General features: G+C 31.2%; 1 protein-coding gene across 1 annotated transcript in view; it reads left to right on the top strand.

Moving 5' to 3' along the window:
• The first annotated feature begins 522 nt into the window (after positions 1-522).
• The window catches only part of LOC130440970 (WD repeat-containing protein 74), a 32,061-nt gene continuing 8,618 nt past the window's right edge, over positions 523-23,965 (top strand). The window contains exons 1-3 of the mRNA XM_056774392.1: positions 523-1,070; positions 1,128-1,549; positions 4,671-4,873. Of these exons, the coding sequence (XP_056630370.1) occupies positions 1,016-1,070; positions 1,128-1,549; positions 4,671-4,873 (680 nt within the window). The 5' untranslated portion in view covers positions 523-1,015. The remainder of the gene's footprint in view (positions 1,071-1,127; positions 1,550-4,670; positions 4,874-23,965) is intronic.

The following is a 23,965-nucleotide window of genomic DNA, read 5'->3' as shown; positions in this document are numbered from 1 at the left end:
TGGATATATATATATATATATATATATATATATATATATATATATATATATATATATATATATATATATATATATATATATATAATTTTTAAGGTAAGTGGATATTATTACAATTAATATACAGCTTACAATTTCGAAAAAAAAAAACTGTATATTCAGCGAATTACTTACTAAAATGTATTCATATAACAAATAATCACTTCTTCTTTACAATTTTTTAGAAATGGCTGGAAATAAGTGTTTATTTCAAGTGTGGACTAAGTGAGATAAAATGAACTTAATTCCAAATTTTCAAGAAGATCTATGAGGTCTCCAAAATTGAGAGGTTTCGGTCGATTTTAAGCTTGAATGGCTGTACTACATTAATTATAGTTAAAGTAATACCTAAACAATAATAAAAACAAAAGTTGAAAAAGCACATAATCACAATAAAAAATTGAGAAAAAATGAATTGAAATTTTAAATTGTAATAAAAAATGAAGCAGAAGAGACCTAAAATCAAGAACACTTAGAAACATAAACATATCAAAAGGTCTAAGAAATAATAAATTGAAGAAATTTATAATGTTTTTAACGTTTAAATCCTCTTGGGTCTTAATTAAAAACTATTAATTAAATTCTACTCCTCGAGGCTATATATACACAAGGATAATAGTAACGGCATCGAAGTTGATATTGCCACAATTAAATTAGATTCCAGTCATACGAGAATGTAGATTATTACTAAGATTATATACTCGAAATTATTATGCTTATTCTTTATCGAATGACAACGCGTACGTTCATCAATTTTCTAGAATATTCCCGAAAGACGTTTTATCCGTTTAATAAACTTGCGTAAGTTATCCACAAAACACGACAGAAAAAAAACGGCGAAAAAGAAGAAATTGTTAAAAGACCTACATAACCTTTATTTTTATCAAGCAAGCAGTTCCATTTTTTAATAGGGGTAGTTGAGTGCGATACTGCTTTTTGTATTAGAAATAAGTGAATATATAATTTAGTTAGGTAATCAATGGAATTGACTCGATTTAATTGTTATATTGGTACTGCCAGAGGTTTTTTGCTATGTAAGTATACATTTAAATTTGTTATTTTAAAATTGTAATGTGTATCAATATTTATAGCCACGACGGACAAACCTACGGGGATACGGCATGTGAAACCAGATTTCATCTCGGAAGTAACTGCTTTAACATTTGATACTGAACGAAAAAAAATTTTTATTGGTTATAAGAATGGATGTGTACATATATTTGATTCTATAGAGAATACTTATATTCAAGAAGTTACTAGTTTGTTTGGCAAAGGTAGTACTGTTGGTCTAAGCTATTTAAAAACCTCACTTATTGTTGGAAAATCTGATGGGATTATAAATATTTGGAATGGAAACAGTAACAACCATTTTGGTTTAAATTTAGGTGAAAATGAAACACTTAACTCCATTTCATGTAATGATAATAGGAATTGTATAGGAACAGGTGGTGAACATAATGATTTCAAGATATGGGATATAGAAATGCAGAAATGCATTTTTAAAGCCAAATCAGTAAGTTTGAATTTCTATTGAAGATCTTAGTAAGAACAAATATGTTGTATTGATATTGATAGATTAGTGATCACTCAAAACATTTTGTTTGGTATATATCACATAAATTGTTTGAAAATAAGAATGCCTATTATAGACTTACAGTTAATTCTGCTTTTTCACTTAATTGCGGGATGAAACATGAGTTGACTACAGTAAAGTTTTCTTCTTATATAATCTACTTCAGCTAGGATATGCTCACATGTACAATCCCTGGATAAATTGAGAGAGAGAGAGAGAGAAATGCTTTTTGTCAAAAAATTGTTACAATTTGTAGACAAAAGCTTATAAAAACTGAAAAGCAAACATAAAAATAACTAAATAAAGATAAAACAAATGAAATAAAATTTCAATATACAGAATAATATTATAATGAGTAACTAAATTGTAGGTAATAGTAATAGGTAATAATTAGTAAATAAGTCCATAACAAAAATTAACGTGCTATGCAGCATGTCCAGAATTAAATATTATTATTAGAATAGTAGTTATTTACAGAGAATGCACTTTCCAGTAAATATGCTCTCAAATGATTGCAGAATGCGGGAAAGATGATAACAATTTAATTTCAATTGGTAAGTGATTGTGCATTTTTTGCATTGTAAAATATTGAGCCCTTGACTAATTCTGAACGTGGAGTAGGTAGATAAGTTCGTGCTCCTTGTTCCTAAGTGGAATGCAATGATCTTTCTGAAATTGGAGAAGCCTGCTTACGAATTAGGCAAACGGATTCAAAGATGAGTAAGGAAGGAAGAGTCAAAATTTTTAATCTCTTAAAGAAATCCCTGCAGTAAGCCCTGCTGTTAAATCCTAGTAAATATCTAACAGCTCTCTTTTGTAGTTTGAAGATTCGGACGTATCGGAGAGCGACTCAAAAAGGGCATAATAGACTGTTGGAGGTGGATAAGTTCACTTCTTTGGAAACTGATCTCAGCGCAATACAGGAGGAACTTAATTGTTCAACGAAGTCAATGGTGGTGTTATTTAATATTTAATAATAATAAAACTTTGGTTTTAAAAACAGTGAGACAGAAAATATTGAATTGCACTATGATTTAAGGATGATTAGGTCACTAGATATAGTCCTAGGAAGTGTCAAGAGATCAGGGCTGCTCCAAGAGAAAATAGTGTCTGCAAATAGACATATTTTACCACTGATGTCTAGATATGTGATGTTGTTGATAAACAGAAGAAATAAAATAGGGCCTAATACTGAGCCTTGGGGCACTCCACATTCTAATGGCATGCAAGATGACATTGTATCAACCCTTACAAGTTGACTTCTGTTGGAAGGTGTGACTTTAACCATGCAAGAGGTATTCCCCTGAAACCGTAGTACTGCAATTTTTTAATCAAAATATTATGATTAACACAATCCAAAGCCTTAGAAAAATCACAAAAAGTTGTTGCAGTGGAGTGATGGCTGTTTAGGCTAGAGCACACATTATTAGAGAGAAAATAGCATCATTTGTGCACTTGTTACTTAAAAACCCAAATTGATGGGTGGTATTGATGGAATTAATAACTGCATTGTAAGATTTCACATTAAATATTAATTAACGAGTGATATTGTACTATTTTATTGTTTTAAATTGATATGTTTTTCATTTTTGCATCTTTAGCCACTATTGAAGCATTAATTCTGAGTGGAATGTTATCAATGCAAGATTGTACTGTCTCCTGCATTTGCAGATGGTGATCCCAAAAGTGGGAAGAAGTGAATATGAACAATTTCTAAAAATTTTCTTTTTCATGTTTCATCTTTATTATAGAATTTATGTTTATTTGATATTTTATGGTTCATTAACGTAGTTTTATTTTTGTTATCGTATTGATGACCTTTTAGTCTATTTCCTGAATACTGAGAGGTTTTTTTATTTAGAAAATAGACTATAAGGTCATCAATATGATAAAAAAATAAAACTGCGTTAACGAACCATTATTTCTCAGCAGCACTATCTGGCACTGTTTCATACGAGCAAATATTTTTAGAAACTGGAAATGTTATCTCAACAAAAAGGGTCAGTTTGAATCCTGCTTTTTACCAATAATTTGGTTCTACATATACAAGAGTAACAGTATGAGCTCATTCCAATTAGATTTTTCTGTACGACAAATTTTTAGACATAGCACCTTTAAGTTGCGATCTCACTGCACTTGATTGAAAATAAAAAAATATTCAAATTTTTATAGAGATATCTATTACATGGCAGGTGGATAATTAACCTAACCTAACCACTAATAAAAAAGTTTCCATATATATATATATATATATATATATATATATATATACTGAAAAATAGATAATTTATATCATTTCTTCAAATGGTTATAAGAAATTTTTAATCATTCTCAACTAATTCCGATTTATTCCCCGTGTAACTTGCAATTTTGATTATTTTTCCAAAGGGTTTTAACATCAGATTACATTAGAATCTATTTGTAAGTATTTCACAAAATTCTAATCAGCAATCTGGATTATCATTTGTTAGTTCCTGAAGTTGTTTAATTTTATATTGACTCTATTTCTCTTTTTCAAAATTCTCAACACAGATGTTTTTCATCATTACGTAAGTTTTGATAGGGTTTCCTCGAAATTTACCATCGCATCCATTTTTGTGATGCAGTTTTGGAAAAATTTCCGACAATTCCAGATTCATGGAATTTTTGTTCTTTTCTGTTAAAAATTATTAACGATCTCTAGCAATATAGAATAATTTCAAATACTTTTTTGGCAAAAATATAATTAATGGACTGTCAGTTGCGACATACTTCACAACTACTCTTGTTTGTTTGAAATGAAATTACTTTTTTTTGAGCATTCACATTGAAAAATTATACACAGAATGCTGTAGGCGAATAATTTTATTCACAAAAAGTAATCTAATATATAAAAATTGTCTTGTGTCAGGATTTTTCACTTGAACTCATAATTACCTTGAAGATGCATTTATCCAGTACATTAGAAACTGACTGTAATTTAGTTCAAATAGAACCAATAACAGTTGATAATGTATATTGCTTAAAATGTGGTATAAATAGTTTAGAGGAGGCAAATTCTATTAATCCAATTAATTTTTAGTTAGGTCATGACTCCTTTAATTTACCGATTCCTACATCAGTAAGAGGTATTATGTTTTCATCTGAAGATCCTCATTTAAGTTATTGCTGCACAAAAGAAGGACATGTTTTATTATATGATGATAGGGCACAAAGAAGACCTGTTGTAAAATTTTTGGAGACCAAAGCAAGTTATACAACAATAGCTAGTACATATAGAGAAAGGTAATTTTTTATTAATATATGTAATGAAATAACCACATCAGCTAGTAGTAATAACACGTACTTTCCACGACACTGAATCGAATGGACAGGTGGATGGTCGATAGGGGTTACCGATTTGAAGAAGTTTCAAGAGGGTTTACAAGAAGTAGAAGAAGTCTCTAGATGGTTTGCAAGGAATGACGGCAGCGTCTACGGGGGTTATGCAAGAAATAAATAAGTGTGTCTATTTTCACATCTAGAAGGTATCTTTAGGGGGTTTAGAAGGAGGGGTAGTGTATACGAGGCTTGTCTTGTATGTTGTTGTATGTAAAAGAAATTTCTAGAGGGTATATACATATATAATATATATATAATTAGACTAATTAGATCCGCAAGTAGAAAATATATAGAGGATTGTAAAAGATGAGGGGTAGTGTTTACGAGGGCAATGCAGTTAGCTGATTTTTTTAAGGGTTCTACATTCTAAAATTTTAATATTGAATATCGTAAAAAAGGAATGTGATGATTTCCGCAAGACGGTTATCTAATCGTATACAATGTCATAATGTTATTTCTAGTTGTGAAGCACGTGCAGACTAATAATAATTTCACTTAAAATGCCATACAAGTGCGTGTGCAATTTCTCGAACGATTACATCTTATTTATTCAGTATCTAGATTCCCAAAAAACATTTTACTAAAACAAGCTTGTTGAAGGAAATGCAATTATTATTTTAATGGTTTATATTACACAGAACACAAGGTAAATACATAACATTTTTTGCAATAAATAATATATATATATATATATATATATATATATATATATATATATATATATAATATAATATATTTATAAAAATGAAATCACTGTTAGTAAAGATTTTAGTTGATCCAGTACACCTTGGTTGGGACAGGAAATGTTAAAAAAATTTCAATTGAATATCCCAGCAGCCTTTTTTGTATATTCACTATATTTGTAATACATATCTTAATAAAAAAGTAGATGTGTCCATCAGTAAATTTATATGATGCTGTTACATGTGAAGGAATATCCGGAAATTTATCGTTTATAAGCCCTCGACTTACTATTTCTGTAGGATCTGCAATAAATTCCAGGTATGAAGAACTATCTTAAAATAGAAAAGTCTTACTGCTATTTGTTTGAAATATTGTATCGATAAAAGTATAAGGAGATAAATTTAACGAAAAATCGTCAACAATTTTCAAATTAGGAGAGTATGCAGTGTATATTCGATGCGATTGTTTGTCAAAGGCTACCAAATTTTCTGCGAAGTTTTGAAAGATATAGGCAATCGGAGTTGATTTGAGTTCTTTTGGAATATACGATTAGTTAATAAGGTATTCAGGATTTGAAAGTATGCTCATGTTATGCAGACGAAAATTAGAAAATGAGGCTGCATTAGCTAAAAAAAGGAAAGTTTATCCAACAAAAATTTATTTTTAAATCTTTATTGAAATTGTAATTTTTCGATGTTAAATGCTCAATTGTTGTTGTGATTGGAGCATATTAATGTTTTTTGACCATATAGAGCTTCCATTGCTAACTTGTTAAAGTATATTTCTCTTGAAAAGCAACTAAAGAAGGTTTGAAATTATACTCATATTTTTTGAAAAAGTCAAAAACATAAGATTCATTAGTGGCATGTACTGTTGTGCTCAGTCATTAAATAAATATCCAAAGTACATCTGATGTTAACGATATATTGTACGCTACTGATTAGAATTTCTACATTGAAGTCAATAATAATAATGACTATTTGCTTCGAAAAATTTAAGCCAACCAAAAAGCTGTAATATTTTATGTTTACCTAGCAACGATCAAATTTCAGCGATAATACTGCACTAGTGCAAATTATCGATAATTTGCACTAGTGCCAAATTTTCGACTAGGATTAATAAACATCATTTGGTTTTAATTTTATATTTTAAGAAAAGGGACAATTATTGTTTATTTTAAATTAAATTTTTCTCAGGAAATAGTCTGCATTCGCGCACTCGAGAAAATTAAATTATCGACAATTTGACATGCACTCGGGACATTAATATTGATAATACTGTTTTCCCTCCTGCCCATGTATAATATCATAATGGGGATCAGTATATGCTAATAATGATGACGTCTCTATTAAATATGATACGTTAGTTATACTGTTACGTATTAAATAAGTAGGAGTTCTATTTTTAATAATTTTCAATCGGTAACTTCTGTTATTGCTTAACAATATTCATCATAAAGGATCTTTAGCATTAATGTTGACTAATGAATTGTGATTAACGTTAATCAATATTGATCTTCGAGTATCAGGATGAAGCTGTTCTGAATTCCCTTATCGATAAGCTCCCTTTTGAGCTGCCCTACCTGCCCTTTTTGAGCCCTACCTGCTTTTTACAACTGTGGGCGTAAGAAAATTCAATTAGAACGAAACATTTTTTAAAACTAAAAATTTTTATGTATAGCTGGGACCAAACTACAAGAATCACTGGGTTGTGGAGATCCTGGTATTAATCTGCTGGATTCTGCATGTAAAGAACACAATATTGCTTATTCGCAAACTAAATCTCTTGAAAACCGTCACCTAGCTGATCAAATATGAGAGAAAGCAGCGTGGGAAAGAGTAAAATCGATAGACGCTAGTGTTGGTGAAAAGGGCGGCGTGGCTTGTAACTATAGGTATGAGCTTTGAAATCTGTAAGACTTATTGCGAAGAAAGCGGGCGTCGGCGGGTAAAAGTACCTAGAATAATTCTAAATCAGGAGGTATTTTACCATTGCTGCCAATTCTTGAAGCTCTTGGCTCTTTAGTTGGAGGCGCAAGCGCTATCGCTAAGACAGTTATACATGCTAAAAATGCTCTACATAACCTAGAAGAAGACAAACGTCATAACAAGCAATGGAAGGTGTTGGTGAAGGATTATATCTGAAAAAGAACGCACGGGGAGGATTCGGTCTGTTTTTAAAAAAGCAAAAAAACTCTCAATGAAGCCATCCAATAGACCATTGTACAACATAGATATCATACATTATGTAACACTATTTAAAATACCTCATTTTCGGGGAGTTTATATGCGAGACACTTTGCGCTATAGTTAATTAAGACTCCTACAAAAACAATGGAACACATTGGGTAGCATAAAGAAAAATAAATAACTATGAGGAATATTTCAATTCATTTGGAAACTTCAAGCCGATGAAAGAACTTGTTCTTTAGTAAGAAATGTTAAAATTTCTTATAACAATAACCAATACCAAACGTACAACCGATTAATTGTGGACATTTGTGCTTTAAATTCTTACAACAATGACTGACGTAGGGATACAATTACTAACTGCATTAATTCTTCACAACCGATCATTGAGAAGTTTCACCGCTGAAGTACTAAAGTATTATACATTTAGTAGAGTGTGCAGCACCTTCATAGCTACTGGATTTTATGGCATAAGCTTCCTACAGAATATAAATCGAATTTTCATTAACAAGCACGTCTTCCTTGTTTTGTTCACTACAACCGTGCTGACTGGACTACACATTGGGATGGTCCACCTAGCTCCCAAGAATCTTGTTTTTTTTGTAAGAATGCATTAAATAAATGGATTATATTTCATCTCATTGTATTGTTTAAGGTTATGAATCAGTCGTTATGTCGCAAATTATATATTAAAACTTCGAATTTGGATTTTTAAAAACAAAAATTACAATTACAATATATGTTTATTAAGCAACGTTAGAACAAAGAATGAATTATTGAAAGAAATACAGTTTTTATTATCTTCTGCGTTTCCGCGAAGTCATCACATTTGTTATATGCTGTCAGCTGTTACTTCATATGTATCTCCTCCCCTCTAAGATGAGAACATAACGGAGTGGTGTTGGACTCTTCTGGGTATTCTTCTATTGAATTTTCTTTCTTTTTCTGGTTTTTGCAGAGTTTTCTTGATTTTCTTCTTAAAAATCCATCCCAGTATTAATAAAATGATGGCTAGTAAAGATAAGCTACCAGAAATTTTGGGATAGTGGTTGGATATTGGAATTTTTAGTGGTATAAGTTAATTCTGCTTATTGCATGAATATCTTCTAAATTGATTTTTTCAATTTTGGGTGTTTCGTATTCTGCAATCATATCGTATTTTTCCGTAATTGGTTTGGGAAGAAGTAGTGGTTTTCCGCGTTGTATTTTGACGTCGTTGAAGAATTTTTTTGCGTTGATTTCTATTTGACATGACTTTGGTATATTTATAAGTGTAGGTTTTTTTACTTCTAGGTATTTGTCTGTGTGGCATTTGGAAAAAACTTTTTCCGTTTTTGCTGGAATAATAATTATCTCGTCTTGTGTGATTTGTTCAGTAAGTGATTCTTCTAATTTTGAATTTATTTTTTGGCAACTTTTAGTCGATTGGTTTTCGAGGAGCTGCAGGGTGCAATTGTCGTCAGGAGAGTGGTCTTCGATGCAGAAATATACATTTTCTAGTAGTGGACAGATTTCTCCTATAAATTGGTGATTCGAGTTGTTTCGTGCCAGATAGGAGTATTTTAGGGAGAATATTTGGTTGTTTTGAATGATGAGGAAGAGGTGATATAATTTAAGGACTTCGGCTTTGGTAATTGGTACTATATGTATAGCAAAAATTAATTTATTATTAGCAAACGAAACTTGAGTGTCTAAAAATTGGTAGTATGTTAGAATGTTTTTAAATTTTGTAATTTGGTTGTCAGGGTAAATTTTCCTTAAATATTCTAGCGTTTTTTGTAACTCTTGACTAGGGATAATAGAAGGATGAAGTGTTTAGTTTTGTGAAAGCTATGGAGTCTTCCAAATTATCTAAGAATGTGATGACATTTTGACAGTCTAGATTTATTTGTGAAATGATTGCTTGAAAGGTTAAATACTCGTGTGATTCGGTGATTGATTTTTGCACGCTGAAATTTTTCGAAAAAATTTGCAAATTCTTCTTGATTTTTTGATAAGGTGTGTTTGTTACATTGTAATTTTTTATAAGATCCTTGGAAAGTGAACTTTGTAAGTTTATTTCCGTAATCATGTTTTGTTGGATTGTTTCTAGAATTTTTATTGCGTTATCATATCTATTACCGTCATCGGTATCAAGTGTACCAAACAACCATTTTTGTAGTTGACCGACCCCGTCAAAGAAACTTCTTTTATTACGTATATGAGGTTGTAAATTATCAAGTTTCGTACGTGTAATTTTGATGAGAAATTCTGTTCCCAACAACATGTCTTGAGATAAGGCTTGATATGAGATTTTATTAGTTGCATTTCTTACTTCTAAATTATTTTTTATAATGAAAAAATGTTTTTCAATGTTGAACAATTGCTTAATAATAGGTTCTAAATTTAAATAATGTATAAAGGTATGTTTATTATATATGAGACGTGCGTCTTCTAATTGTACCGGTAATAAAGGATTATCGATAGTAGTTAGGCCTATGTCTTCCGTAGCGTTACTCTTGTGCAGTTTTTGTATTGCCAGAAGTGCTATGAATATTATTTTCAACTGCCCCATCTTCCTGAAAAATTTGTTTTTTATTAGTTTTGGGTTTTCTTGTACTTGTTTTGTGATAAATGTTTTTATCAGTTATCAATTTATTTTTTGTCTGAACTAATATTTTCAATTTTTCGTATTTTGGAAGTTTTTTATTTCTTGTTTTTGTACGAATATAAGTTACTTTTTCGTTTTTATAGTCGGTGGCTTCGGTGCGCTTTTCGTTTCTATCATTAATAATCTTTTCTTTTATGGTTTTATTAGTCTCTGTTATATTTTCGTAAAGTCTTGTGGTTGCTTGTTTGTGAGCTTGTACATAGTCTGATATTATTATGTGATCATTAAGGTCAAAAGAGTTTGTTTCATTTATGTGTCCCTTTATTACCTCAAATGGTGTATATTTGGTGACACTATGAATTGAGTTGTTATACTCAAGTATGGCCCGTTTTATCAATTGATCTGATGTGAGACTTCGATTTTGTTCTCTTAATCATCGTACATGTTCAATAAGTGTGGAATGAAAACTCTCCATGGGGATATTTGAATTGCTGTTTCTAGCAGTTGTGAAATTGTGAAGTGAAGTTCAATTTTGTAAAGTTCGCAAAAGTTTTCAAGATCTGTATTTTTAAATTCCGTACCCGAATCTGCTGTTATTTTTATGGGCAATCCATGGTGTGTTATAAAATTAAATAAGCATTCTACTATAGATATTCCATTTACAGCTGATAGAGGATCGTATCGAGGCCGTATCGAGAAAATGTATCTATTATGGTTAAGTAAGTTATTCCTGAAATTTGAAAACAATCAATATGAATATGTTAAAAAGGACGTGAAGTAGTTGGTGTTTGGTTGAATTTTACTACTGGTGGGTTTCGATCGTATTTGTTTTTTTGACAAATTTCGCAATTATTCACGTATTCTACAATGTCATCGGACGTTTTTGGCCAATAAACTCGTTTAGCAAGTGCTATTTTCATTTCGTTTATACCGCGGTGGCAAGTTTTCTTTTCATGATAAAATTTGAGCTTCTCTACTTGTGCTTCTTTAGTTTGTAAATCTTTTAAAACGGTGTTACTTTGTATAATTTTGAAAGCAGAATTTTTGAAGTACGATTGCATCGTAGTCGTGAATATTCTTGGTAAATCGCGGTGTTTGAAATAAATAGCGTATCTTTTGTTTGGAGCGATATTTATTTTTTGGATGGAAGAAATGTTTGAAGGTAGTGTAACATATAATCTAGTATTGTCGAAAATTTTGGTAGTTTTACATTTGATCGATTCTATTTCTCCAGTTGTTATGAATATTTGGCTCTTGTATGTGTTTAATACTCTCTCAGTAATTGGAATAGAAAAAATAGGATTCTTTGTCGACGTATGTTGAGTTTCAATGTCAGATTCTGGGTTTGAATCTTGAGGTCTGTCTGATTCTTTTTGTATGTCTCGAACTACATTTGTTTCTTTATTTACGGTGTTAGTGGGTCCTGTATTATTCAGTATTTCCTCGAGGTCAGGACTAGAGAGTGGAGGAATTTCGTCAGGATTTTGTAGGAAGTTTTCAATTATTTCATCCGCATCACCTACGTTATTTACTATTGATTCGTTATCCATAGCATTCAATTCTATGCATGGATTTCTACTTAGGGTATCTGCGGCTGAGTTCGACAATCCTTTTTTATATTTGATGACATTATCGTACTCTTCCAATTTCAATCTCTATCTGACTAGCATAGAATTTTGGTCTTTCATGGAGAAGAGCCATTGCAGTGGCTTGTGGTCTGAATATATTGTGAATTTCCGGCCGAAAAGGTATGGGCGAAATTATTTGCAGCTCCATACTATTGCTAGGAGCTCATTCTGAATCGTTGAATATTTTATTTCGGCTGGATTGACAGTCCTTGATGCATAGCATATAGGATGGTTATTTGTGAAAAAACTGCGCCTATTGCGTAGTTGGAACTATCTGTTGTTACTTCAAATTCTTTATCGAAATCCGGATAAATTGAAACTGGTTCAGACGTTAAAATATTTTTAAATGTTTCAAAACAATCTATTAATTCTTTTGTGTGTATTACTTTTTCGTTTTTCTTCAGGCATTTAGTTATAGGCTTTGTGATTTTAGCAAAATTTTTTATAAATTTACGGTAGTAGCCTAATAATCCTAGAAAAGATTTTATTTCTTTTTGTGTTTTTGGTAAGGGAAAGTTCTTAATAACTGAGATTTTTTTTGGGTTGGGTTTTATCCCGTCTGTTGTAACATATGACCTAGAAATTCTACCTCTTTTCGTAAGAATTCCGATTTGTCTAATTGAATTTTCGCTTCGCGTAGTTTCGAAAAAACAAGTTTTAAATTTTGAAGATGTTCTTGAAGTCCGGTACAAAATATTATTATGTCGTCAATATAGACCATACACACTTTATTTTGGAGATCTTTTAAAATTTCATCCATACCACGTTGAAATGTGGATGGCGAGTTTCTTAACCCAAACGGCATTCTAAGAAACTCATAATGGCCGTTATCGACAGTAAAAGCTGTTTTTGGTATGGAATTTTTGTCCATTTGGATTTGATGAAAACCAGCCCAAAAGTCAATAGTTTGATCTTCCCAGTTTGTCGAGAATCGAATTAATATTTGTGTATCGGATATCGATCTGGGAAGTTTCCGATAATCGATGACTAGACGATATTTTTGTTTCCCTGATTGGTCTTCTTTTTTATTGACTATCCAAATAGGGGATGACCATGGTGAAGTTGAGGGCCGTATTATGCCTTTATCCAGAATTTCATCTATCTGGTTATTTATTTCCTGTTTATGAATATAGGGATATCTGTACGATTTACAATGTATAGGAATTTCGTCGGTCGTTTTAATTTCGTGTTTTGTTCTTGCCGTGAAGGATAATTTGTCACCCGGTTTAAAGAAAATGTCTGAAAATTTTCGAATAAGCTTTAAGATTTCAGTTTTTTCTTCGTTATTTAAGTTGAGAAACGAATTAATATTAAAAGTATCATAACTAGATTTTTCAAATAACTCTACCTCTAAAGGTTCTTTAAGATTAACTGAAATTATTTGATATGTTTTGTTTTGGATTTCTATAAGAGCAAATCCATTTCTGGCATCAGTCAAAATTTGCGGTATATATAATGGTCCTATTTTACCTTCATTTATCAATATTTCTCCATTAAAAATAGAAACAGGTAACTTCTTTAGAATTTTTTGTTGTGGTTCTACTGAGAAAAATATATTTGAGTTTTCTTTTCGTCTATATCTGAGAGGTATCTCAGTATTTGATCCTATTAATTTGTTATTTATAAGATCAATATTAAAGTTCATATTTCTTGAATCATTTAGTCCTATAATACCATCGAAATATTCGTGGAAATCAAATAAAAGAAAGGAGATGAAATAGTTTGGATTCTGAAATTCAGGAAATGCTCTAAGTGTTGATTGATATACAATTTCTTGACTACCCAAAGCTGTCTTAATTTGTGCATTGATTAGATTAACGGAATTTGGATAAGTTTCTTTTATAATATCAGGTTTAATAATTGAACGTGAACTACCGGTATCTAGAAATAATTTTAATTTGGGATTATTAATTTCTATGTAAGGTAATGCGTTTTCTGTTGAAATGTTAATTTCTATTAAGGAGTTCCTTGTTGTTGGCTCGTTTGGATAAAATTTTCATTTTCTGTCTTGTCATAGTTTTGTTTGATTTTGGTCATTATCGTCCGTATTCTGATTATGATAGTAATGTTGTTCGTAGTCGTTTGTGAATAGCTCTTCGGAAGTAAAATTAGAATTCTGTCCAGAATTTCGAAATTGTTGATTTCGATTATAATTGTTTTTATTTGGCCATCTTTGTCTTTGTGATAATGTGGAAGAATTTCTTGAAGTTGTTGACATAGGTGTTGGTTTAGGAAGTTGGTGCACGAGTTTTTGGTTTGGTCTGAAAACGTTTTGTGGAGGTCCGAATACTTCGTCTGTTCGTCGGGTATTGTCTGGGGGGCATTTGTCTAGGTTGGATATTAATAGGTTGACTGGGGAATTGATTAACTGGTTTATTATTGCCAACGGAATGATAGGGTTGTGTTTGGTTTTCAGGATAGTATGTTGGTTGTGAATGAGGATGTCGATAATTACAATTAAATCTGGACGTCGTTGCTCGGTTATTGTCATTTAGATTGCCATATAATTTTTCAAAGTTTTCAAATTCACTCAGATAGGCCATTGCATCTTCCAGTGAGGCTGGATTTTTAAGATGCAAATTATTTCTTAAGGTACCACTACAACCTGCTATAAAAGTACTAAGTGTAGTTTTATCATAATAGTTTATTTGGCACACTTTCTCCGCGTTAGTCATGTTAGATTATTACTAATTTTCTGCGCTATACTATTTCTTAATAATTGAATTCGACTTCCAAAGTTCATCCATGGTTCGTTCCTAAATGGTTTCATTCTAGTGAGCTCTTGAGTCAATATTTCTACGATTAGCGAAACACTGAATCAGGGCTTCTTTCAATCTCGGCCAATCTGTTAACTCAGCACGATTACCTACTAATATTTCTGCTTTATCTATAAGTTTTTCTTGAACTGATTGGAATAAGTGTTTAGATAATTGTGCTTCATTAAATTGCCGATAATCATTAATAAGGTCTTCACACCTAATTAGAATCATATACTAATCATACGGTTTAATGTTATCAATTCTAGACTTTAAAAGATTTGAAAGAATTAGTGTTAAAATTAATCTTTAAAATAATTTTTTTATTATGTTAAAATAAGTCGAAAACGAGGCAACGCCGCCCAACAAAGTTTTTTCTATTTTTGTATTAATTAGAAATGTGTTGTTGTTACATCGACATTAAAACCCAACTAACACATGTTTTAATATTATTAATAAATAATACAGTCCACACATCAACAATTAGTTTATTTGAACCAGCAAAGAATTTTAAACATTTTGGTCCTTCGAGCCGGATAAATATAAGATAGAAAAATATCTAAACAGTGTAAAAACTATCTGGAATTTAACAACAATCGAGTGTGTCCAGTGGCCCATAGAAGAGGCGAGGAAAAATATCGAGCGAAGTAACAAGCGATAGTGACTAACTGACTGAACGACTGCAATTCAGGTACTTTTTCCATACAATTCCTATTTTATTCTATTTTTTCCTTTATCTTAGGATCATTTGTTCTATTTAATCAGAAAATGGTCGAAACTCTTCAATAAACTATTGAAAATTTATTCAATTATTTCAATAAAAATTACAATTTAAATGTGTTAAGACAATTTTAGCGGTATTTTACATCGCAACAAGATATGCGACGTATTTTTCTTACAATTTTCAATTGAACAGTTTATAATAATATAATTTATTTTCTATTCAGTCTAGGCAATTTATAATACAATTTCATTAGTTTGATTTATAAAAATCACATGCAATTATTTTAAAAGATACAAATTACTACTTTACTTACAATTTTAAGCCTAGTAAGAAGGTACAATCAATGTTAAGCAATTGAAGTAGCTATTTCATCACAATTAAGGTGCAATTTTCTGTCGTAGGTTATTTTTTGATAATAAATTACAATTTAAACTGCAATAATTCCCCCAATAGAGAATATTGACCTCACAATTTTATACCGTAAAAGAGGTACAATTAAACAAAAACTTACATTATTAGAAAAATTCATAGATAAAATTAACGAATCAGTTCCAGGATTTAATGAAATACAAATGCGATACGACAATCACTTAAATTTATTAGATGAATTTGACAAAATCCAATCGATTATAGAGTCTGAATGTAAAGAGGATGACTTAGATAAACAATTCAATGAACGCGATACATTTCAAGATAGATATTATGCTGCTTTTGATTTTTTGAAACAATTTATACAAACTTTACAACCACGTCTAGATACAAGCGTTGAACAAAATTCAAATTCAGTTAACAACATTTCGTCGAATAATTTTGATCCTCTTCAGAATGTTTTATTACCAAAGTTAAAATTACCTAGCTTTGATGGAGAGTTTCATCATTGGCTTCAATTTAAAACCAATTTTAAAACTATCATATGTGACAATACAAATTTGAATGAGAATCAGAAATTTCAGTTTTTAAAGGCGTCTCTAGAAGGGTACGCTTCTCGATTTATTGAAGTACAGACAAACCATTTGAAAGAGCTTGGAACCTTTTAGGTGAAAGATTTGATAAAAAACAATTCTTAATCGATAGCTATTTCAAGTCTATTCTAAGTGTGCAAAATATTGTTAGAGAAAATTATATACAATTCCGTAAGTTATTAGATGAAATTTCTAAACATTTAACATCGCTAGAAGGCTTAGAGTTAACTAAAGGTATTTTATACGACTCCTTTATTATTTATATTGTGTCCAATAAATTGGACAAAAATACGATTCGTGACTGGAAATAAATGAAATATCATTCTGAATTACCAACTTTGGACGAATTTATGAATTTCTTGACAAATCTGACATTTTACAATGTTTGGACGAGTCTTTAAGTAAGAATAAGAACAATCCAGTACATATGCTTTTATCAACAAATAAATCATTGTCCTGTAATTATTGTAAGCAAGCTCATACAATTTATAAGTGTCCTCAGTTTTTAGCTTTAAATGTTGATACAAGAATTCATAAAATTAAAAATTTGCACTTGTGCGAAAATTGTTTACTTGCAGGTCATGATAAACAAAATTGTAAACACGGCAAATGTACAATATGCTAAAGGAAGCACAATACACTGCTTCACAAACAATATAATGTAGTACCCCCGGCAAATAATCCTTCTAATGAACCAACAACTTCGATGAATGTAGTTGTAAACCACAATAATTCAAACACGATTTTAAAAGCGGAAACTTTCGCCAATTCAATGTTATCTACCGTCTCATGTGAAATTAAAGACAACCAAGGCAATTTTCATCAAATAAGAGCACTGCTGGATTGTGGAGCTCAATCCAATATAATAACTGAAAGGCTATGTAGTTTACTAAATATACCATTGTTACCTTGTTACATTGTCTCAATTTCTGGAATAGGTAAATCTGTATCTTATATAAATAAAAAATGTTCTATTTCTCTTTATTCTTGCGTTAATGATCATGAATATACAATTTCATGTTTAGTCGTCCCTGTAATAACTGGTAATATTCCATTTGCTTATTTTAATCCTAGTACATTAAAGATACCGGAACATGTTCAATTATCTGATCCCAGTTTTGGATGTCCACAAGAAGTCGATTTATTGTTGGGCGCCAATATATTTTGGGATTTGTTATTAAACGAAAAAATAAAATTGGGAAATAATATGTTAGTTAACACTGTATTTGGATGGATAGTAATAGGTGCGCTTCCAATTGATAATAATAAAACAATCATGTGTAACCTTTCAAGTCATATTCCTTAAGATGACCAGTTAAAGGAATTCTGGGAAATTGAAGAAATAAAAGGTAGTAATCAATTTTTATCTCAAGACGATATTGTGTGTGAGTCTTTATTTAACGAAAATACTTTCCGCATAGAAAACGGTCTCAGTTTGTAGTAAAATTCCCGTTAAAACAATCCCCAGAACTATTGGGCAGGTCTAAACCCGAAACAATTAGAAGATTTAAGACATTAGAAAAACGTTTCACGGATGTTCAATTTAAACAATTATACACCGATTTTATTCAAGAATATGAAACTTTAGGTCATATGACTAAATTAACTATTGAACCCGATGGAATTAAATACTTTTTACCACATCATGGTATTTTAAAAGAAATGAGTACGACAACTCGTTTACGCGTAGTTTTTGATGGAAGCTGTAAGACGTCTACAGGGTGGTCGCTTAAGGATCTACAATATATCGGCCCTAAAGTTCAGAATGACATTATAAACATTCTTTTACGATTCAGAACTTATAAATTCGTGGTTTCAGCTGACATATCAAAAATGTATCGTCAAATTCTTATAGATCGAGAGAATAGACCTTTACAACAGATACTATGGCGTGATAACCCCAAAAGTAACTTTTGCACTTATCACTTGAATACAGTTACATATGGAACTCGATCAGCTCCATATCTGGCTATCAAGTGTATTAAGACGCTAGCGGAACACAATATGAATCAATACCCCAAAGCCTGTGAAACAATACTAAAGGACATGTACGTGGACGATTTGTTGACCGGTTCTAACGATTTAATAGAATTACAAAAATTATGCAAAGGCATATGTGATGTCTTATCATCCGCTAATTTCATTTTAAGAAAGTGGATTTCTAATAATTTTCAAGTAGTTTGTGGCTTCAAAGATAACAATATCTCAAATGCAATTTTAGATATAGGTGATAAAGAAAGTTGTAAAACTTTGGGAATCCAATGGGACAATAAAAATGATATTCTAAAATATACAATTAAACAATTTACCCATCGAAACACAATTACTAAACGTCACATTCTTTCAATAATTATTGCTCAAATTTACGATCCTTTAGGGTTATTGAGCCCTTCAATAGTTATTGCAAAATTAATAATACAGAAATTATGGTCCCTACACATTAGATGGGATGAGCCTATTCCACAAGATATAGAACAAACTTGGTATCGATTTCAGAATGAACTTGGCAGTTTAAATCAATTACCTATTCCTAGAAATGCTATTTATTTAAACTATGTACTTACAGATGTCCATTGCTTCTGCGATGCATCGAGAGATGCATATTCATGTTGCATATACTTACGTAGTGTTGACGATAGCGGAAATTATAACGTTCAATTACTATGTGCCAAAACCAAAGTGTCGCCACTGAAGACAATAACAATTCCAAAACTTGAATTGTGTGCTTGTCTTCTTGTGGTCCGATTCTCAAGTCGCCCTATGTTGGATTAACACGGAACCCAATTTATTACAGACCTTTGTTGCTAATCGCGTATCTAAAATACAATCTCACGAACATTGAAAATTGGAGATATGTTAGTACTAAGGAAAACCCTGCAGATTTAGCATCTTGAGGTATAATGCCTAAAATGCTGATGTCAAGTGCAATTTGGTGGAAAGGACCTCGATTTTTATTGTTACAATCATCAGAATGGCCAATTACTAATTTTTCAATTTCTAAACACGATCTCCCAGAACTAAGAAAATCTAAAACTATTTTGGTCATATCACAACATACAAAAATTTGTGATTTATTTACAAAATTCTCTTGTTTACAACGATTAAAAAGAGTCACAGCATATTGTATGCGTTTTATCAATAATGCACGAAAATCTGATACCAAAGTTATTGGCCCATTATCAGTTGAAGAATTGGAAAACACCAATACCATTTTAATTAAATTATCTCAAATGGAATCATTTTCCGAGGAGCTAGAATTACTTCGTAAAAACAAGCAATTAGATGCTAAACATAAATTTGCCTCATTAGCGCTCTTTATTGATGAGAAAGGAATCATCAGAGTTGGGGGACGATTAAAAAATACTTACTTACCATTTAACATAAAACATCCAATCTTATTCTCAAGTAAACACAATTTTACCAAGCTAATTTTTAATCATAAACATAGTCAATTGTTACACCCAGGACCATAACTACTATTAAGTTCGGTTCGACAATTCTACTGGCCTGTTGGTGGTTCTATATTAGCCAAACAAACAGTGAGAAATTGCGTGAATTGTTTCAGGTTCAATCCTATTCCATTTTCCTGTCCAATGTCAAACCTTCCATTTGAAGTGACCGGAGTTGATTATGCCGGCCCATTCTATATTTTGAACAAACTAGGTAAAGGAGCTAAACTTAATAAATGTTATTTGGCTATTTTCGTTTGTTTTTGCACTAAGGCAATACATTGCGAAATAGTAACTGATTTAACTTCCAACAATTTCTTAGCATGCTTAAAACGTTTTGTATCTAGACGAGGTGTTCCCAAAATAATATATTCCGATAACGGAACTACATTTCACGGCACTAACAACTTATTGAAAGATCTTAGTAAATTTTTATTTAACAATCAGGCCTCTATTGTCAATTCTACCAGTCAATATAATATACAATGGAAGTTTATTCCTCCGTACACCCCAAATCATGGCGAATTGTGGGAAGCAGCCGTTAAAAGTTGCAAATTTCATTTGAAGCGAGCTCTTATTAATAATAATGTGACTTACGAAGAAATGTTCACCTTAGTGATACAAATCGAAGGTATATTAAACTATCGACCATTGTTTGCGCAATCAATTGACCCTAATGACTTGTCACCCATTATACCAACCCATTTCTTAATAGGTCGAGTTCTGACCTCCATTCCCAACATTGACTATACTAATACCAACAAGTATCGTTTGACTCGATTAGAACACATCCAGAAACTCTACTAACAATTTTGGCGAAGATTTTCAAGACAATATATTTCTCAGCTACATCAGCAGTACAAGTGGAAAGACGCCCCATCAACTATTTCTGTGGGCACTTTAGTCTTAATAAAAAACACCCTATATCCACCATGCCAATGGCCAATGGGAATAATTAGGAAATTATTGTGTGACAACCATTCACTTTGATGCTTACATTACATTGAGATATTTGATGGTGATAGACCTGCTCAAACAATTTATGAGTTTGCCATAGGAATTGGTCCTGAATACGCTATGAATGAAACTCCTTCAAATCTATTGTATAGTCCAGTAATTCCACAACGCGAAATTACCAACATTACGTTGTTGGCTTTGGATCAAGACGGAAATCCTGTCAATAATCCAAGTAAAGAAAGTACTCTTGTTTTGGAATTATGAGCTCGAAGCAAATGGGATTAGTTATAAAAAACGCGAATAGCTAAAGCTGAATACAGGTCCTATACACCTTTTATCAAATCATTTAATAATAATGATGTAGTGGAATTTAGCATCAATCAAATGGATTAATGTATCTCAGACTGAAAACTTTGGCGCCTTTCTCTTTGATTCGTGTGATTGAAACAGTAAGGCCCAAGATTTATTACTATCATTAGAGCTTATCTTTGTTACGTTGAAAATGATTTTAATCATATGGTATTGGGTGGATGGGACTATCCTTCAGCACCTATTTGGCTTCACACAACAAGACCTTTAGCCTGCTTATGTCCCTAAAGCATATTTTCAATGTTTTCCACTATTATCCCATGATAACATGCGGTAGATAGATATGATATGTGAGATCTAACGATAATGATTGTATAGTTATCAAAGAGAAAGGTAACGTTACAACTGGTACATGAGCAAAAATTTCTATTGAAAGTATGGAGTTGGAAGTAAAACATTTATTCTAGTGATGACAGATGAACTGATATGGATTCCGTTCAGAAAATGGGATTTTAACGAGTTACCTGCGATTACTTCTGGAGCTAGAAAAGAAATTTGGTCCGTGAAAACAAGCACAGCAGTTCAAAGACCACGTTTCATCATTGTATGTTTCCAAACTGTTAAACGTGATATAGAAGGAACTGAATCTACATTTTTTGATCATATTCATACTGCTAGCATCAGAGTATCTTTAAATTAAGATGCTTCTAGTTGGGGAATGCTGTAGGCTGGATATAACGCTATGTTTTAGTTGATGGTAACTTTTTACTTATACATGGACAGAAAATGAGGCAAAACATTATTATTATTATTATTATTATTATTACTAACTTCAATGTGGAAGTTCTAATCAGTACAGTACAATATGTCGTTAACCGTACCGGATGTACTTTGTATATTTATTTTATATCTGACCTCAACAGTACATGTTCAATGAAAGTAATACTTTGAAAAATTTCAAAACTTCATTAATTGCTTTTCAAGAGAAATATAGTTCACCAGTTGATGGAATATTAAATGATGAAACGAAACATTTAATGTTATGATCTCGTTGTTCCCAAAATGAAAAGAACTATTGAATTTATTCTAAATGGAACAAAAAGATTTTATATACTTAGTTGGCTCATGGTTATTTTCCTACAAATGATAATCAGTGTATCGAACTACAATATTGATCTCGATAAAACATGGGATTATAGTGAAGTAAGTTATTCAAAAGATGGTTCACATAGTTTATGGATAGTTATAGCTTATGAAATTGGTCATATAATCTGGGATTGGGGCGTACTGATACTGAGGAAGCAATTATGTATCATTGATACCAATACAGCATTAAACACTTAAAGAATGGAAGGGGAGTGGAAGCTCGATAGGGTCAAAAAACAAAAATATGCTCCATTCACAATAACAAATGAGCATATATTATCGAAAAATTACAATCCCAATAATGGTTTAAAAATAAATTTTTGTGAGATAAAATTTCCTTTTTTGATGTTTTTAGCTAATGCCGCCTCATTTCCTAATTTTTGTCTATACGTAGGACATAATGAATTTTTGTGGAAACTTGATCTGAATAACATGACCTTCAAATCCTGATTACCTTATTAACTGTATTCCAAAAGAACTCAAATCAACTCCGATTGCCTATATCTTTCAAAACTTCGTAGAAAATTTGGTAGCCTTTGACAAACAATCGCATCGAATATTCACTGCATCCTCTCCTAATTTGAAAATTGTTGACGATTTTTCGTTAAATTTATCTCCTTATACTTTTATCGATACAATATTTCAAACAAATAGCAGTAAGACTTTTCTATTTTAAGATAGTTCTTCATACCTGCGTTTATTGCAGATCCTACAGAAATAGTAAGTCGAGGGCTTATAAATGATAAATTTCCTGATATTTCTTCATATGTAACATCATCATTTAAATTAACTGATACATCTATTTTTTTTATCGAGATATGTATTACAAATATAGTGAATATACAAAAAAGGTCGTTGCTGCTGGGATATTTAATTGAAATCTTTTTAACATTTCCTGTCCCAACCAAGGTGTACTGGATCAATTAAAATCTTTACTAACTTTACTTTAATAATGTAATTACCGTGTATATTATTTATTGGAAAAAATTTTATATATTTACCTTGTGTTCTGTGTAATATAAACCATTAAAATAATAATTGCATTTCCTTCAACAGGCTTACTTTAATAATATGGTTTTTGTGACTCTAGATACTGAATAAATAAGATGTAATCATTCGAAAAATTGCACATGCGCTTGTATTACATTTTAAGCGAAATTATTATTGGTCTGCACGTGCTTCATAACTAGAAATAACATTATGACATTGTATACGATTAGATAACCGTCTTGCCGGAAATCATCGTATTCCTTTTTTTATAGTATTCAATATTAAAATATTAAAAATTGAAAAAAATAAAACGACTTCTTGTATATACCCTCTAAAAATCTCTTTTAAATGCAACAGCATACAACACTGCATAGCCTCGGATACACTACCCTTCATTTTAGCAAGCCCTCTAAAAAAACTTCGCTTCTTCTAAACACACTGGAGATACCTTCTATGAAAACATACTCTTATTTACTTTTTGTATAATCCTCGTTGGCGCCACCGTCATTCCTTGCAAACCATCTAGAGATATCTTCTACTTCTTGTAAATCGTATAGAAACTTCTTCATATCGACAACCCCACATGGGCCATCCACCTGTCCATCCGATTCA

This window comes from Diorhabda sublineata, chromosome 3 (genome assembly GCF_026230105.1).
Source record: "Diorhabda sublineata isolate icDioSubl1.1 chromosome 3, icDioSubl1.1, whole genome shotgun sequence".
Taxonomy (NCBI): Eukaryota; Metazoa; Arthropoda; class Insecta; order Coleoptera; family Chrysomelidae; genus Diorhabda; species Diorhabda sublineata.
The sequence above is the reverse complement of the archived record's forward strand: the minus strand, read 5'-3'. Positions and strand labels throughout refer to the sequence as shown.